This window comes from Myotis brandtii, unplaced genomic scaffold, assembly GCF_000412655.1.
Source record: "Myotis brandtii unplaced genomic scaffold, ASM41265v1 scaffold152, whole genome shotgun sequence".
Lineage (NCBI taxonomy): Eukaryota > Metazoa > Chordata > Mammalia > Chiroptera > Vespertilionidae > Myotis > Myotis brandtii.
The window spans coordinates 1,380,306-1,398,442 of NW_005355502.1; the positions used below are offsets into that span (position 1 = coordinate 1,380,306).

At 47.9% G+C, this 18,137-nt stretch overlaps 1 protein-coding gene across 1 annotated transcript in view; it reads right to left on the bottom strand.

The window, feature by feature from the left end:
- Nucleotides 1–16,224, bottom strand: part of DNAH3 (dynein, axonemal, heavy chain 3) — a 219,115-nt gene extending 202,891 nt beyond the window's left edge. Inside the window, exons 1-7 of the mRNA XM_014535835.1 lie at nt 16,053–16,224; nt 12,543–12,647; nt 11,746–11,968; nt 5,992–6,064; nt 5,433–5,607; nt 2,804–2,993; nt 511–706 (exon numbers count right to left, since the gene is read on the bottom strand). Of these exons, the coding sequence (XP_014391321.1) occupies nt 511–706; nt 2,804–2,993; nt 5,433–5,607; nt 5,992–6,064; nt 11,746–11,968; nt 12,543–12,647; nt 16,053–16,082 (992 nt within the window). The 5' untranslated portion in view covers nt 16,083–16,224. The remainder of the gene's footprint in view (nt 1–510; nt 707–2,803; nt 2,994–5,432; nt 5,608–5,991; nt 6,065–11,745; nt 11,969–12,542; nt 12,648–16,052) is intronic.
- Between the last annotated feature and the right edge of the window lie 1,913 nt (nt 16,225–18,137).

An 18,137-nucleotide genomic window follows, 5' to 3' on the forward strand; every position in this document is an offset into this window, starting at 1 on the left:
GAACCCTAAACCACACAGGACGTGGGGAAAACACACATTACACATCTGGCGCCCGAATAAACATTACACAACCCACCCTCTAGTGGGCTGGAGGTCGAGCAAGTAAACATACAATTAGAATTCAGCGAGACATGGGTGGTAATGGAGGTACTTCAGGCACTGTTCTGAGTACCTTACAGCATTAACTTAGTTATTCCTCCTACAACCCTGAGCTCTCATTATCCCAAATTCAGGGATGAGGCACAGAGAGGTGGTAACACACCCATGCCTATCACCTATGAAGCCCCGGAGTCCAGGCCTGGCCCTGCAGCCTGGCTCCATGCCTGTGCTTTTACCCAGGATGCTCCAGTGCTGAGAGACCCGGGGGCTGTGGGCCAGTTCCTATGCCTGTTGGTCTGATGTTGTCATTTCATGCCCAGGACAGGGCTACCTCATAGTGCCCAGCGTAACATGTTCTCCTATGTGTGGAAGCAGCAAAGAGAGGGGAGGGGAGAGGGAGGCCCATCTTACTCTTCAAACCACAGCTGCTCCAGGATGAGCACCATGGGGTTCACCGTGTGCAGGTGCTCCTCGTTCCACTTCTTGGCGCTCTTGTAGGCCCCGTGCCAGGGCACAGGCGCCCGGATGGCTCTCTGTGGGAACAGGCGGGGGGTGCTCTCGATGAAGAGCCTCTTCTTCTCCTCTGGGTCCATGAGGATGTAATCAACTAGGACCAATGGGAAACACTGTTATTACGCAGGGACCCTGAGCACTCGTGCTCTTAGCTTCAACCCTCCAAAGGCAACATTTGAAAACGCTCCCTCACGGGCAGGGTCGCCAGCAGTCCCCTGAGCATGCTCTGCGGTTCTGTGTTTTCTGTCTGAAGACACCAAACAAGGAGGTGGGTAACCTCAGCCTGGAGCTCAAAGAACCCGGGATGGCATCCTGTTAGATATCTAGCATCTGCATGACAATGAGTGAGTATTTGCTGATGCCTCATTAATCATTAATTGACTCCTCACACCAAAATCAACACAATGGATGACACCAGACACTTGTCATGGAAGTTCAGAGATCAAAAAAGTCACATGCTAAGGAAAGAAAGATTGGTCAAAGCTTCACAGGCAAAGTAACGTCTGAGCTGGGTCCTGAGGGGTGAGGGGGCGTTTCTGAGACAGGCCCAGGAGGGAAGACGGCCGAGGAGCAGCATGTAATAGAGTGCAGGCCGCTCCAGGAGCTGTTATTCACTCTGTGGCAGGAATAGCAGGTGCCAGTGGTTTGAGTTCAAGGTGATAAAACTGGAGAAGTAGGTTGGGGCTGGAATTTGAAGGACTTACAAGTTTATTCTTCTGAGTTTGGTTCTACCCTGTAGTAAACAAGGAGCCATTACACTGACACCACCAGAAAGTTAATTAGGAAATTAAAAATAACTAGACAAGTTGGTGAAGATGGCTGTTGTCCAGATAAAACAGGAAGGAAGGGAACTAGCATGGTCACCTTCTGCCGGGGTCCAGCCCCAGCGGTCCAGGGGTTCCCAAAGGTATAGACGGAGTCGGCAAAGAATGAGCTGGAGACAGCGTTCAGATGATCAGCATAGCCAGGTTCTCCCTTTATTCTCCTGTTACATCTGTATTTATACCATTTGATCCTATAAGCATGCCTCTATAGTCACATCATGGTATGTTTTGGGTCCTCCCTTGACCTTCTACAGTTCCTTGTTTCATGTCCATAGTTCTTATCTGACCTTTGCCAAAAATCCCATCTCCATCTAGTTCTGTTGATTTTAATCCTATCCATTCTATTCCAAAGGGTAGGGCTAGTTTGTTATCTCCATCCCAAGGTCACTACTCTACTGTTCTGATAAGCTACAAGGAGGTAACTGAAGGAGATTATCCTATTCTATAGCCTAAGTAAAGATTATGTAGCTTAAGCATCATTGTTCATAGTTAAGGTGATTATCTACCCGCCTGGCACTTAGTTAAGGGGTTTTACTGATTTATTCCCTTCCTTAGTCCTGTTAATCCCTAACTCCAGGGAAACATCCCCACCTGGGGAAACAACCTTTCTCAGGGAGGTGGCCCTGGTTAGAACACATAGCGCTAAGAAGGGGAGCAAACATATTAAGAACAGTATGGCAGGGCCCTTGAAACATATGCTGTGCAGATGTTTCTTCCCTGCAGCGACTGTGTCAAGCAGCAAGGATGGACCGGCTTCCGGCAACCCTCCTCTTTGGCGTGCATCACTCACGGTCATCAAACAGTCCCCCTTCCTCTGTGAGCAAGACCTGGGGCCCAGGCCGAAGGGGAGTGAAGGAGACATCCTTCATCACCAAAGAGCTCACAGTCTCTAAGGCAGCTAAGACCCCATGAAAATGCAGAGACAGTGGAGACTTAGTGGCACAGGTGAGCTGACAGTGGAGACAAGAAGTGCTGTGAGTGCAGGAGATGCAGCGAGCACTGCGGGCTGGAGAGAGGCGAAAGAGTGGAGAGAAGAGGCAGGTCTGAGTGTGATTTCAGATGTGGAGTCGGCCCTTGCCGCTCGTAGCGCTGCCCCTGGGAAGTGGCACCTGCTGCCTCACCTGGAGCTTGTTAGCTATGCAGGCGGGGCCCCCGCAGGTCCCCCCGTCAGGACCAGACCCAGGTTAAGTGGGTGCACATTAACGTGTGAGAGGGCTGGGGGAGACAGGAGTGGTGGTGGGGTGGGGGCATTTGAATTAAAGTTAAAATGCTTTGGCATTTTCAGAAAAACGGGGTAGAGGACTGAGAGTGAGAAGAAGGAAGGGGCCCTCTGCATGGGAACCCCGCCCAGGTCCGCCCAGCCTTACCGATGCTTTTCATGAGGCTGTTGTAATAGTAACTTTCCTTCTCCTCCATGAGGGTGTTCACCAGGGGTTCCAGGAAGGGACTCATCAGCAGAGTGCTAGGAATCAGCTTCGAAATCCGAACCATCACTTCATCCTCCTCGGGGGCAATCATGTCTTTTCGGATTCCATGGGTCAAGTAATAATCATATCTCTTCCGTAAACAAACCACCAGGAAGAAAATGATCATGATTGGTGAACTGTGCCCACCTTTCCACACCCATCAGCTGACAGGAGGCCAAGGCCACACAGCGCCCCTCCCTACCCTTCCCGCGCTACAGCTGTGCGGCCTGCGCTGTGACTTCACACACATGGCTATGGGGTCACTGGCGAGTCTTCCCCATGACTCAAGGATTTGACCAAAGCTAGAGAGAGGTCAGTGAAATACAAAGAAAGATTTGTCAAACGCCATGCAGATAGTAAGAGAGATGGGGCAGTATATCTGAAGAGCTTTAAAAAGAGGAGTGAGTTCCTTAAAAGGACTCAAATGATTCACTCTCCTCAACATTGATCCTCTGCAAAGCAGCTTGTAGCCGTCAGTTGGGGAAAAAAGATCCCCAAAGACCTAGTGAGACTTATGATAGCTCTTCTAATCCAACCGTGGGCTTTTTAAAATATATATATTTCTTTATTGGTTTCAGAGAGGAAGGGAGAAGGAGAGATAGAAACACCAATGATGAGAGAGAATCATTGATCGGCTGCCTCCTGCACACCCCCTACTGGTGATCGAGTCCGAAACCCAGGCATGTGCCCTTGGCTGGAATTGAACCTGGGACCCTTCAGTCCACAGGCCTAGGCTCTATCCACTGAGCCAAGCTGGCTAGGGCCCCCCATGGGCTTTTTTTTAAAAAATATATTTTATTGATTTTTTTTACAGAGAGGAAGGGAGAAGGAGAGATAGAAACACCAATGATGAGAGAGAATCATTGATCGGCTGCCTCCTGCACACCCCCTACTGGTGATCGAGTCCGAAACCCAGGCATGTGCCCTTGGCTGGAATTGAACCTGGGACCCTTCAGTCCACAGGCCTAGGCTCTATCCACTGAGCCAAGCTGGCTAGGGCCCCCCATGGGCTTTTTTTTAAAAAATATATTTTATTGATTTTTTTTACAGAGAGGAAGGGAGAAGGAGAGATGGGGTGAATTTAAAAAGATTCCCAGGTGATTCTAATGTGCAGCCAAGGTTGAGAACCACTGATTTAGATAGTCTGTTTCTTTGTTACTAATGTTGTGGCCCCACCCCATGGGTTAGGGCCAACCATGGGCTTTTGAGTTGAGAAAAGCTACAGATGCACACACCGAATAAAAATGGCCCGCATCACCTGGTGACACTGAAAGTTTTGTTTCCCCTGCCTCTGAGCTGCTGACGGCTGAGTGGCTCTAGCGATGGATCATTTCAAATAGATGAGAAGCACCAAGTGTAGGCAACGGTTTGAAATCAGCTTTGAGTGTCAGTGCCAACTGTCCGAGGTCAGAAGAGGCTGAGCTCACCTTTTCCAACTGGAGTGAAAGCTGATTATACAGAAACACATCCAACTCCCTCATCATAAGAACTGCCCGGGGTCGGAGAGAGGCTCTGGTTAAAATGCAGCCCCACAGGTCCCTCCTCAGGCAGTTTGGTTTCTGTTAAACAAGCACTTTAAGTGATTATAATCTGCTGGCAACTTTGAGAAATGCTGGTAGCTCTTACCCACAGAGACTTTACTATCAGCCAGACCTGGCCTGAGGCCCAGCTTTGCCTCTTCCTGACTGCACAACCCCAGCAAGCTGTTGAATCAGTCTGCACCCCAATTTCCACAGCTGGACAATGAGAATGATCCTAATACCCAGGTCAAGTAAGGGTTAGCATGGAATTTTGCCAACAGCACACAGTGACTGAGTTTTTATTGTTAATAAATTTTATGTACTATAAACTCATAAGCTATTTGCTCTAAAGATTTATTGTTCTCCTTTTAAGGTAGAGGTTAGAAACTCAAAAGGCTACCTAGAATCAAGCAGGTGACATTAACAGGTGACAGTTGGCTGGACATAAAACAATAAGAATGGAGGAGACCGACAAACTGGAGAATGTGTCTCTCACCTAAAGGAAGCAGCTCCTACTCAGCTTAGAATATCTTAATTTTTCAAGAGAAATTAAAAACCTAGCTCATATGAGATTTCCCTCATACAGCGATAGACCAAATTCAGCCTATGGTGGGGTTGCCAGATGGGTTGGGATATACTTATACTAAAAAATTATTCATGTTTATCTGAAATTCAACTTTAGCTGGGTGTCCTGTTTTGTGTTTTGTTTTTGTTTTTCCAAAATCTGGCAACCCCAGCCTGTGGGTCACCATTTTGCAACTTATGTTCTCAGAGGACCCAAAGGTATTGGTTTCTAAGGCTTACTAGAGCAGAGAATGCATTCTCTCTCTCTCTCTCTCTCTCTCTCTCTCTCACACACACACACACACACACACACACACACACACAGTAGACTGTCCTGGGTTCTGGACTGTGTATTTTTAAAACATGCCCTGGGTGATTCTGCTGTTCCCCCCAGATCAGAATCACTGAGATGGCCAATAGGGAGAAAGGCAGTGACGAGAATGTACCTCCAAGTCTGATTTGGATGGCTTGGCTTCTTTACGTTCTATTTCCATCTCCTTCTGTAACATCACGTTAATCTGCTCTTCTGGGCTCGCTGGTCTGCTTCCTGGGGGGGTCTCAGAGGTCATCACCTCCTTCTTCCGGGGTGAGGAGGTCAAGGTCTTGTGGGCGGATTTGGTCCTGAAAAGAAGACATGGCTCAGCCCTGGCTCCGCAGAGGCTCTGAGCTGTCAGCCTGCCTTCCAGCCACATGAGGGTCCTTCTGCAGGAGAAGCCCTCCTCCGTGCCATCTGAGAGCTGTGGCATGAGCGGCGACCTCTGACATGGAGCATTGCATAGGTATGTTAGCACTGGTTTGCTCAGTCGGTTAATTTATTTTTATTTAGCATCTAAAGTTTCTTTAGATTAAGGGAATTTGGGGGGGGGGGGGGGCGGCATTGGTTACTGGTTATCTGGGAATGCTTTGAAGCTGAGAAGACCATGGCTTTAGTGAGACCACAGCCTTTTGTGGTTCAGCCTAGTGTCCTGAAATCCTTGTACCCACAGAGACAATGAAGAATCTTACCTGGTATGATCTGTTTTGTCTATTGGGAGGGACTTCATTTTCTTCTTCTCGGGCTCTGCTGAGCTTTTTGTTGCTAGAATAGTGGAGAAGAAAGACATAAGTGATGGGCAGTGGCCTTGAGCCATCCTCTGCACAGGGATGTGGCTCTCAGGACTGTCCAGGTGCAGTGGGATGAGGCAGGAGATGTGGGTTCTGGTCCCACCTGCACCACTAATTACCTGTGTGGCCCTGAAGAAGTGACTTCATCATTCTAGGCCTCAGCTTCTTCAATTGTGAAATAGGGATGAGCGAATTCATACATTTGACAGGTATTAATAACTGCCTACTTGCCCTAACCGGTTTGGCTCAGTGGACAGAGCGTCGGCCTGCGGACTCAAGGGTCCCAGGTTCGATTCCGGTCAAGGGCATGTACCTTGGTTGCGGGCATATCCCCAGTGGGGGGTGTGCAGGAGGCAGCTGATCGATGTTTCTTTCTCATCGATGTTTCTAACTCTCTATCCCTCTCCCTTCCTCTCTGTAAAAATTCAATAAAAATATATTAAAAAAAAAATAACTGCCTACTTGATCCACTCTCCAACCCTGTTGCTCTGTTTCCTAAATGTCACATGTATTGTTGTTTCATATTTTTCTTTAAATAGACTCAGATATTTAAACTTAATATATTTACTGTAAAAAAAATATGTGTGATTATCATAAATAAAAAAACTATTATTGCCCTAACCGGTTTGGCTCAGTGGACAGAGCGTCGGCCTGCGGACTCAAGGGTCCCAGGTTCGATTCCGGTCAAGAGCATGTACCTTGGTTGCGGGCATATCCCCAGTGGGGGGTGTGCAGGAGGCAGCTGATCGATGTTTCTTTCTCATCGATGTTTCTAACTCTCTATCCCTCTCCCTTCCTCTCTGTAAAAATTCAATAAAAATATATTTTTAAAAAAATAACTGCCTACTTGATCCACTCTCCAACCCTGTTGCTCTGTTTTCTAAATGTCACATGTATTGTTGTTTCATATTTTTCTTTAAATAGACTCAGATATTTAAACTTAATATATTTACTGTAAAAAAAATATGTGTGATTATCATAAATAAAAAAACTATTATTGCCCTAACCGGTTTGGCTCAGTGGATAGAGCGTCAGCCTATGGACTCAAAGGTCCCAGGTTCAATTCCGGTTAAGGGCATGTACCTGGGTTGCAGGCAAATCCTCAGTGGGAGGTGTGCAGGAGGCAGCTGATCAATGTTTCTCTCTCATCAATGTTTCTAACTCTATATCCTTCTCCCTTCCTCTCTGTAAAAAATCAATAAAATATATTAAGAAAAGAAAAGAAAACAAAAAAACTATTATTTGCAATAAAGGGTAACTACAAATCCTATCTAATAAAGACAGAATATGCAAATTGACTGTCACTTCATGACAAAGATGGCAGCACCCACAGCCAATAAGGAGGGAATATGCAAATTGTGCAACAAAGATGGCGGCGGCTGGGCTGGGATGCCTGTGTTGTGGTGATGACGCAGGCATTCCACACCCCCCTAGCCACTTCGGGCCTCTGGGCAGCACGCGAAGGCAGAAAGATGGCTCCGGGCCAGAGCAAAGGCAGTGCTGGCAGCCAGGGAAGGAAGGCCTATTCCTGCACGAATCTTTGTGCATCGGACCTCTAATAATTTTAATAAATGACATAAAATTCTACTATTCAACTTGCTTAAGTTTCTAGCCTAAGGAAATTAACAAGTAATAGAGAAGTATTAATGACATACTAATATTAAATTGACATTCTGAGAGAATTAAAGAGAACTGAAAACTCTCAAGATATATTTTGAGTTCATACTTGAGCTCCTCATCAATCTACTTCAAATATAATAGTAATAGGAAAAAAAACTCGTTAAATATAAAAAAATATTGCTCCAACATACATCTAACAAGAATTACTAAAGGATACCCTTAAATAGATATATGTGTACCTGGTGGGATTAAATAAATTAATATATACAAAGTATTATGGGGAGAGGAACCAAGACGGTGGTGTAGGTAAATATGGGACTCAAATCCTCCAACAACCACATCAAAATTCCAACTAAACTACAGAACAACCGTCATTCAGAACCACCTGATATCTGGCTGAATGGAAGTCCTACAACTAGAGAAGTAAAGAAGAAACCATGCTGAGACTAGTAAGAGGGGTAGGGACATGGAATGAGCTGGTCCAAAATCCACATGACATTTTTTTAATTGGGGGGGAGGGATATCTAGGCTGTGGAGGTTCCTACGAGAAGCAAGGGGTCCCAGCCCCATGCCAGACCCCTCAGCCCAGAGTTCTGGTGTTGGGAAGAGAGGACCCTGTAACTTCAGGCTGTTAAAACCAGCAGAGATTGTGGCTGAGTGACACAGAGCTGACAGAGACCCAAGCAGTTCCTCTTAAAGGGCCAGTGCATGGACTTACTTGGACTCACTTCCTCTGAGCTCCAGTATTGGGGCAGCAGCTTGAAAGTATCCAAGGACATATGGGGAGGAACTGCATTGTCTGGCATCAGGGCAGGAACTCAGGGGCAGCTTTCTCCCAGCCTGCTTTCCAGCCACAAAAGTGCTGGCAGAGGTTATTGTTCCTATGCTGGGACCTATTACACCACAGAGCTGACTGGCAGTCGCCATATCTGAGTCTCCATCAATCTGGCCCACACTATTTGCTCCACCCTGGAAATTCCCTGAGATCCCACCCCATCCAATTTTCAGCCCCACCCAAGCTGTTTGTAGTGGCTTTTCCATGTGAATGGCCTGTCCTGGCTCAGGCTTCAGACTTTTCTAAAATCTCTCAAACAAGCATCAGCTGGCATCAGCATGCTCCATACCTATCAATAAGTGGCCCCAGGCCTGGCACTAGCAGCAACCTTCCTTAGTTCATAGTTTGGCCTCTCCTGGGCACCTCCAAGGCCAACACAAGTAGCAGCCATCTGCAGATCACTCTGTAGCTTGTGCCAAATGGCCCCAGGCAGAAGAAGTCCCAGTAACTTTGGAAATTGGCCAACTTTGTACATCCTGGGAGGTCCTAGAGCCAATGCACCAGTGGACAGCTTCAGACCACACCAGATTACAATTCTACCACATTCACAAGTGACACACTCAAGAGGCAGACTTGGTAAGCACCAAAACCCCATTGAAGCAAGTCCTGCTCCATAGGGGTGTCTCCTGAACAGCAGTTCTTCCATTGTAGACAACAACTGGTCATCACAGTCAATTGCCCTGGGGGTCAATTACGCCCAGTGATGCCAACAGCAATCAAAGTTCAACTACAATAGGACAGCTCACACAGCTCACACAGGGGGTGCACCTAGATTGCCCAGTTCAGGGGATTGGGGAGGCTGAGCCACTGGGCCCTATAGGACACCTACTACACAAGGCCACTCTACCAATTCCAGGAGACATAGCAGCTCTCTCTACCTAATACATAGAAACAAACACAAGGAAGCAGCCAAAACGTGGAGACGAACATGTCACAAAAGGAAGAAATCTCCAGAAGAAAAAAACACTAAGTAAAATGGAAGCAAGCAAACTACTGGATGCAGAGTACAAAATAATGGTTACAAGGATGCTCAAGGAACTTAATGAAAGCTTCAAGGAACTTATTGAGAATGACAAAGGACTTAGTGAGAAATTCAAGGATCTTAGTGAGAACATCAAAGACATGAAAAAGGACCAGTAAAAAATGAAGAATAAACTAGCTGAAATGAAGAATAATTTATAGGGAATCAACAGTAGAGGATCTCAAGAATCAAATCAACAATTTGGAATATGAGGAAGCAAAATCACCCAATCAGAAGAGCAAAATGAAAAAAAAATCCAAAAATATGAAGATAATGTAAAGAGCCTCTGAAACAACCTCAAGTATACCAACATTTGCATCATGGGGGTGCCAGAAGGAGGAGAGAGCAAGATAGTGAAAATCTATTTGAAGAAATAATGACAGAAAACTTCCCCTACCAGGTGAAAGAAATAGACTTACAAGTCCAGAAAATGCAGAGAGTCCTAAACACTATGAACCCCAAGAGACCCACACCAAGACACATCATAATTAAAATGCCAAGGGTTAAAGACAAAGAGAGAATCTTAAAAGCCACAGGAGAAAAGCAGTTAGATACCGACAAGGGGGCACCCATACAACTGTCAGCTGATTTCTCAACAGAAATTTTGCAGGCCAGAAAAGCGTGGCAAGAAATATTCAAAGTGATGAAAAGCAAGGATCTATAACCAAGATTACTCTACCCAGGAAAACTATCATTTAGAATTGAGGATCAGATAAAGAGCTTCACAGACACAAAAAGCTAAAGGAGTTTAATACCACCAAACCATGAAATGTTGAAGGGGCTACTTGCAGGAGGAGGAGGAGGAGGAGGAGGAGAAGGAGAAGAAGAAGAAGAAGAAGAAGAAGAAGAAGAAGAAGAAGAAGAAGAAGAAGAAGGGGGGAGGGGGAGGAGGAAGAGATCATAAATATAAATATATATATCTATCATCAATTGAAAGTAAAAATCAAAAGAAATGAATAAGGAATCTAATGAACAAAATAAACTGATGAATGCAATAGAACCAGAGGCATGGAAACATGGAACAGATTGATGAATCTCTGAGGGAAGGGGAGGGGTGGGAAGAGATTAACCAAAGATCTTATATGCATACTAGAGGCCCAGTGCATGGATTTGTGCACCTTGAAAGGAACTGTAGGCCACGAGGCTGCAGTGGGCACAGGGGCGGGCCTCAGCCCATCCTCTGTTCCCCTGACTGGCCCTGCCCACTGAGGCCCCCAGTCCCCTGTCTGCCGGCAGCCCACTCCTGCTGCCACTGCTCCCACGTGCTCTGTAGAGCAATTGGGGCTGGCGCCAGCAGTGGGTGCGAGTGGGGCCAGCGCCAGGCACCAGCAGTGGGTGCAAGCGGGTCCAGTATCGGCAGCAGGTGTGAGTGCGGGGCGGGACTGTGGCGTGCGGGAGCAAAGAATTTTCAGTAACCACCAGAGCCTCACCCTGATGACAGCAACCAGTGCCCCGCCATGGTCTAGCATCCCTGCTCACCTGCTCCACCATCCCACCACGGCCAATGCCCACCATATTCCTCGCGCATCCCCTGGTGGTCAGTGCACGTCATAAGGACCGGTTGTTCGATTATTCTGCCATTTGGTCTATTTGATTCCGCACGCATCCCCTGGTGGTCAGTGCACGTCACAGTGACCGGTTGTTCGATTATTCTGCCATTTGGTCTATTTGCATATTAACCTTTTATTATATAGGACTAGAGGCCCGGTGCACAAAATTCGTGCACTGGAGGGGTATCCCTCAGCCCAGCCTGCACCCTCTCTAATCTGGGACCCCTCAGGGGATGTCTGACTGCCGGTTGAGAGAGAATTTGAGCCAGAACCACCCAGTGACCCACATATACCATAATATAATAAGCAGTGGTTGTTTTAAACCAGCAGTCGCCAACCGGTGATCTGTGAGGTCTGAAAGGTTGGCAACTGCTGTTTTAAACTGTTAAGTTTGGGGGTAATTTGTTATACAGCAATCAATTAACACAAGTGCATGAGAATAGTGCTTGGTGCATTGTATGTAAGGATTGGTGTATGTAAATGTAAGGTTAGCCTTTACAATCATTCCCATTTCATACGTGAGGAGACTAACTCTCTGAGATTATCTAAAATTAGCTGCCGTAAGAGTAAAGCCAGGCTAGAACCCAGGATTACAAATCAAACTCCAAGACCCCATCCTGCACAGATACCTGATGGGAACTCCTGAGTGACCCTTTTCCTAGGGACACTGATGGTGACCGGCTGGTAGACCTTCAGCAAGTCCTTCAGCTTCAGGTCCTGAGCTGTCAAGGAGTAATTGTTGGCAATGCAATCGCTGGGTCCACGATGGTGGTGCTGCTCTTTGAAGGGTGCAGCCAGGGTCCACGATGTGCGTTGCATTAAGGGGGGGTAAAAGCTGTGTGACATGACCGTCTACAAGGGAAGACATACAGAGAGAGGCGCAATGAGGGCCATCTCTTGTGAATGGCCCGGCCGGTGTTGCTCAGTGGGTTGGATGTTGTCCATGCACCAGAAGGTCACGGTTCACTTCCCAGTCAGGGCACATGCCCTGGTTGCTTGCGGGTTTGATCCCCAGCAGGGTGCCTGGGCTCTGAGGGGTCCTCGCTACATTCTCTCGCTGACAATCGCAGAGTCCCACATGCCTTATGCTGTTTCTATCTTCTGCAAACTCGCTGCAAGTGCTTTCTGAGTGGAAGCCGATTGTCCTGCCTGGCCACTGTGAGCGTGATTTCTGAAGTCAAGGACAATAGCTGGCTTTCAGTAAACAGTAAGTTTGTGAGTCAGGTAACTGACTTTTATTGTCTTTATTCCTTATGGACATGGCTAGAAATAAATCATCGCTCTCACTTTATAGCTGAAGATGAAGCATTTCAGAGAGTTTCAATAACACAGCAGGTAACCTTCCCCGGTCACAGGAATGACCAAACCCCCAATCCCACTGTCAGCCCTGCCTGCCTGTCCCCCACGGGCCACCAGGTGAACAGACCTGATAGACTTCAGACGGCTCCTCGTTCGCAGAAGCAGGCAGAGGGGGGAGCTCGGGCCGCCTCTGGCAGCGGCTCATGTGATGTATCGAGTCACTTTTGGGGATCTGTTGGAAATGGGAACGAAGTCACTCTTTAGGAATGAGGAAAGATTCCTGAGCCTCTAAGTTGGTGAGGAGTAGAGATTCCCAGGAAGATTTTAGGCACAGAGTTCTCATCCCCGTCCACTGCGTAGATCTCATTGTTAAACCATCCATCTTTCCAGCAGCATCTCCTCCTTAGCTACACGCTTAAGAGCAAACTCAGATATTTTTTTCTCCAGGGAAGGGTCCAAATTGTAAGGGCACCCCAAGCTGCCCTACGTTGGGTTGTGATGAAAGGGGCTGCCTTTTAAAAATTCTGTTGCATTTCACATATGCACAATTCCAAGCAGGATTTACCCATGCAGTCACATTGCTTGCTGTATGTGCTTAGCACAGCCATTCTGAGCTTCCTGCAGAAAAAACGTCATTTAAACCTGTGGGAGCTGGAGCCCACCTTCCCCTCAGTGAGCGTGTGTTGGGAGTGAACCTGAGGGACCCAGTGCAGGTGCCTCCCGGAGCAGAGCTGAATGTGGCTGCAGTGCTGCCTGATGCTGTGTGCACGTCTGTCCCACACCAGCCCCCACATGCAGGACAATGGCTTCATCTGAAGGAGACGCTGCAATTTGACCCAGCACTGGGGAAACCGCGGGGCTGGACTGAATGAGAAGCGCTGCTGTACAGCACATCCAAAATAGCTTCAGGGCCTTGGCCAGGGTGGCTCAGTTGGTTGGGCCTTGTTCCATGCACCAAAAGGTTGCCAGTTCCATTTCTGGTCAGGGCATATGCCCAGGGTGCTGACTCCACCCCCAGTAGGGGGCATGCAGGAGGCAGGTGATTGATGTCCCTCCCTCACATCGATATTTCTCTCTCTCTCTCTCTCTCTCTCTCTCTCTCTCTCTCTCTTTCTCCCACCCTCTCTCTCTTACTTCCTCTCTTTCTAAAATTAATAAAAACATATAAAAATAGTTTAAGGGATTTTTACAGACAATTTTGATTCTCTGTGATTGTTCACCTTATGCAATGACTTTGGACTGAACTCCTGTTAATATAAGACATTATTAGATTGATTTGATTAATTTGGGTCAGCAAATTAGGTCATGCAGGGTAACTGGCTATGGGTAGTGGGGATCAGGAATATATAAATCAGATGTTAGCCACCCCATCCCCCAGCCAATCCCTCACTGATGACTCAATCTTGCAAAAAAAAAAAATAACAACATCTGCCATTATTTCAAACTAGAGGCCCAGTGCATAAAATTCATGCACGAGGGGCAGGGTCCTGTCAGCCCAGCCTGCACCCTCTCCAATCTGGGACCCCTTGGGGGATGTCTGATGCCGGTTTAGGCCCTAAACCGATCGGTCCTAAACCGGCAGTCGGCATCCCCCTGACAATCCTGGACCGCTGGCTCCTAATTGCTCACCTGCCTGCCTGCCTGGTTGCCCCTAACTTTCCCCCTCCCCCCTCCAGCCTGATCGCCCCTAACTTACCCCCTGCCGGCCTGGTCGCCCCCAACTGCCACCCCCCTGCTGGACTAGTCGCCCCTCACTGCTTCCCCAACTGCCCCCCCTGCTAGCCTGGTTGCCCCCCAACTGCCCCCCTGCTGGCCTAGTTGCCCCTCATGGTCCCCCCCCTGCCTGATTGTCCCATGCAGCCTGCTTATTCAGTCGTTTGGTTGTCCCTCACTAATCCCCCTGCCAGCCTGGTTGCCCCACGCAGCCTGCTGTTCAGTTGTTTGGTTGTCCCTCACTAATTCCCCTGCTGGCCTGGTCGCAGGCAGCCATCTTGTGAGGGTGTGAGGGTTAATTTGCATCTTACGTCTTTATTATATAGGATTATGTAAATTTTTATATTCATATTTTAGCTGAAGAAACAAAAGCTCAGAGAGGATAGGTAACACAGCCTAGCCACACAGAGGTGCTTTTAAAGGCATCACTCCATATCCCCACACAGTGGAAACAGTAAGAATCACTTACACAAAGAATTATTCTGGGAATGTGTTGACCTTAAAAATAAACAAATGAGCAAACCCATAAGCGAAGATGCATCCTGAGCCTGGGATCTTTACAAACAGTCGCTCCACTGATCTCATGGCCTCATTCAGTGAAAGTGGTGGCACCAGCCAGCAGAACTCAGGAAACAGGGGGATGCTCCGCCTTTACCTCGAGCATGATGCGTTTGAGACCCGTGGACCCTGCTGTTTACCCACTGAGAGAACTGCTTTGTTGGTTTAAATCACTGTCTGACTCTCTGCTCTTGACCTCAATTTGAAGGATCTAAGAATTGAGTGATCATCTCCAACAACCCCCTCTCATTACTGAAATCAAGATCAGACCGGCAGCGATGAGTGAATAAGATGAAAACACTGCAGCATCAGCTTGAAAGAAGCCAGGTCATCCCCAGCAGGTGCCATGCTATCCAGGCTGGGTCTGGGCAGCAGCAGTTTAGGAACGTGAAGTCATTCACGGCTTCCTGCAGGGCCCCAGATGTACAGGTGATACTGACCTTTGCAAGCAAGGTTTTGTGGTCAGTGGAAATCTTTCCCTTGGCCTTGCTTTTAAATCTGCTTCAAATAAAAATCTGTTTGTTTGTTTGTTTTTCATCCTCACCCAAGGATATTTTTCCATTGGTTTTCAGAGAGAGTGGAAGAGAGAGGGGAAGACAGAGAGAAATATCGATGTGAGAGAAACACATCGATTGGTTGCCTCCCACACGTGCCTTGACCAGGGCCTGGGGAGGGGAGGAGCCTGCAACCGAGGTACAGGCCTTTGACAGGAATCAAACCCAGGACCCTTCGTTCCACAGGCTGACGCTCTATCCACTGGCGAGGGCTCAAATAATCTTCATTAAAAGAGCAACTGAATCTTAGCTCTTACAACCAAGAATTTGGCACCTAGATTGGGTAGAACTGTTAATTTCATGTGGCTTATTTCAGACCACATGTGAAGTCTGCACATCCTCTCACAGGCCATTGCCAAATGCTCGCCTGAGGACCCGCTACAGCAGAATCACTTGAGTCTTAGTGAGAAAGACAGACTCCAGGACCACACTCCAAACCTTCTGCATTCGCATCTTTGGGAATGAGGCCAAGTCTCCATGTTTTAAGACATTCCCAGGATGATCTGATGTGCAGCCAGTGTGGGGAACTGTGGGATGGAATATATGGTCGAATGGCCTTAGAAGGGAAGGGAAGGGAACAACAGCTGAAATTTTCCCAGTAAAATGTGAGGATTGGATAAAAAAGCTTAATTCAGCAAAAGGCATATTTCAAAGGACACAACATAAACATGTGGTTAGCACACTCGCTCGGTCAAGGAAGCCCACGGCCACTGGCCTGTGATTGAAACATCCCCTTCCCACCCACTCCCCAGTCTCTACATGTTGAAAATATGGGTTAAGAAAAATAAAAATACTTTAAAATGCATACACACCTCTGGAGATGAGCAATCCATGTCATTCATATTGTACGTTCTAGTTGGACCTTTTTTTCAAAAAGGAATAAGGAGTCTGTTTCTTCCTCTCCTACCAGTGGGTCTGAAATCCACACTTCCTTAGAGCATCGTAGGGAGGACACAGACAATGGAATTTTCCAGATGTTCTGAACACTCTGTTCCCAGGGCTGCCTCTATGAGGTCACAGACTTCAGCCCCGAGGAGCTCCCTGGTAGACGAGAGAAAGGGAAGCTAGAGAATCAAGAGGCGGCCTTGGGTGTTGCTGGGCTCTGGGCTGCGGTTCCAGCTCCCCTTGCCACGGCCTCTCTGCCGTCCCACCGGGCTCTCCTCTTGGTTCTTTCCCAGGAACACACCCAGCTCACGGGGAAAATGGAAGCAGAGTTACATATTGACAGAGAATGGGGAGGAGGCACCCCCAAAACAATATCCCCAGCAAATGAACTCGTCGCTGCCCCCCTCCCTGGACTGTCAACATGGGAGGCACGATGACCAGGCTTCCGCGTCGGTTGCTAAGGAGGGAGAGGCCTCTGCGGTGCCCAGATACAAGCCTGGGCTTGACCGCCGTGTCCTGGTGTCCCCTTTGCTGGAGGAGCAGCCAGGCAGCAGGAAACTTGTGGCAGAGGGCAGACGAGAGGGTGTTTAGCAATGACCCAGGAAGGGAGTGTGAGTGGCAGTAAGGGACTCTGCCTTTGGACTTAGACTTTGAGGTAAAGAACAAAGAATTTTTTAGTATAAATAGGTCCCATTCAACAGCTGAACATACTAATATTAAAACGTTACGCTTACCTGAAATTGGAATTAAACCAGATGTCCTGCATTTTTATTTGTTGAAACTGAAAATACAGAGAGAAGAGGTCCACTAGGGTCTAGGTTGTCCCCATCTCTGTGGTGTGAACAGTATAGGGTCTCTATCTGCTGCGGGAAATTTTTCACACAGTTCTATTCAGAGCCCAGTGCTCTGGCAGGTCTGAGATGGCTGCTTGGCCAGAGTAAAACACTGCAGGGCCATAGGAGAGACTGCACATGGATTGTTTCACTGACCCATCAAATGGTTAAAACAGCCATGTCTGGAGACATGCTACGATTCCTGCCATCATGGGATCAACAATGTGGTGGAGGAGGCAGCTGATACACAAGGAAAAGCGAAACAGGGCTGGCCCTCAAAAATGACAGAGGTGGGAGGAGTAGGGGGATTCACAGAGGTGCCCCTAGATGGCAGTAGTGAAAGCCCCAATTCAGCTTTCCAAAATAGCACCCACCAGGGAATAATGGTTGTAAAGTATTGTCCTAAAACAAAACACACAAAAACCTTTTCCTGGGTGGGACACCCATCAGATTGCAGCTGAGCCACATGCAGGAAGCCACACAGGACTGACCTAAACATCACAATTTAGGGGCCCTGTCCATGTCCTCCAACCCCCAGCCACCATTAGCTCCCCTTTCATTGCTGTTGTGGAGTTAGAGCCTGATCCCTTAGCTTATATTTATTATTAGTCCAAGCTTATTTTTCTATGCACCAGCCTGATTACTCCTAGAAACATGAGTTGGTAGAAATAATACCATCACATATTTTGGAGCCTGTGTTTCAGCAAGGTGCTGAGTTCTTCACAGCCAGCCCCACTGCAACCGTGGCTGCTTTCTCCTTGCCTAAGGAGCTGTTTTCCAGACGAGAAGAGAGAAACCAAAGAACTTACATGCTTACTAGAGGCCCAGTGCATGAAATTTGTGCATGGGTAGTGTCCCTAGCAGCTGCCAGCTGCCGGCCAAGGCTACCCTTCATTCCGTACCGCCCCCTGGTGGTCAGCGCATGTCATAGCAAGCAATCAAACTCTAGGTCAGTCGAACTCCCAAGGAGACACTTTGCATATTAGGCTTTTATATATATAGACTAGAAGCCCAGTGCACGACTTTAGTGCATGGGGGAGGGGGTCCCCTCAGCCCAGCCTGCACCCTCTCCAATCTGGGACCCCTCGGGGGATGTCCAACTGTCAGTTTAGGCAGGCCTGATCCCCTGGACCACTGGCTCCTAATCACTCCCCTGCCTGCCTGCCTGCCCCCCCCCCC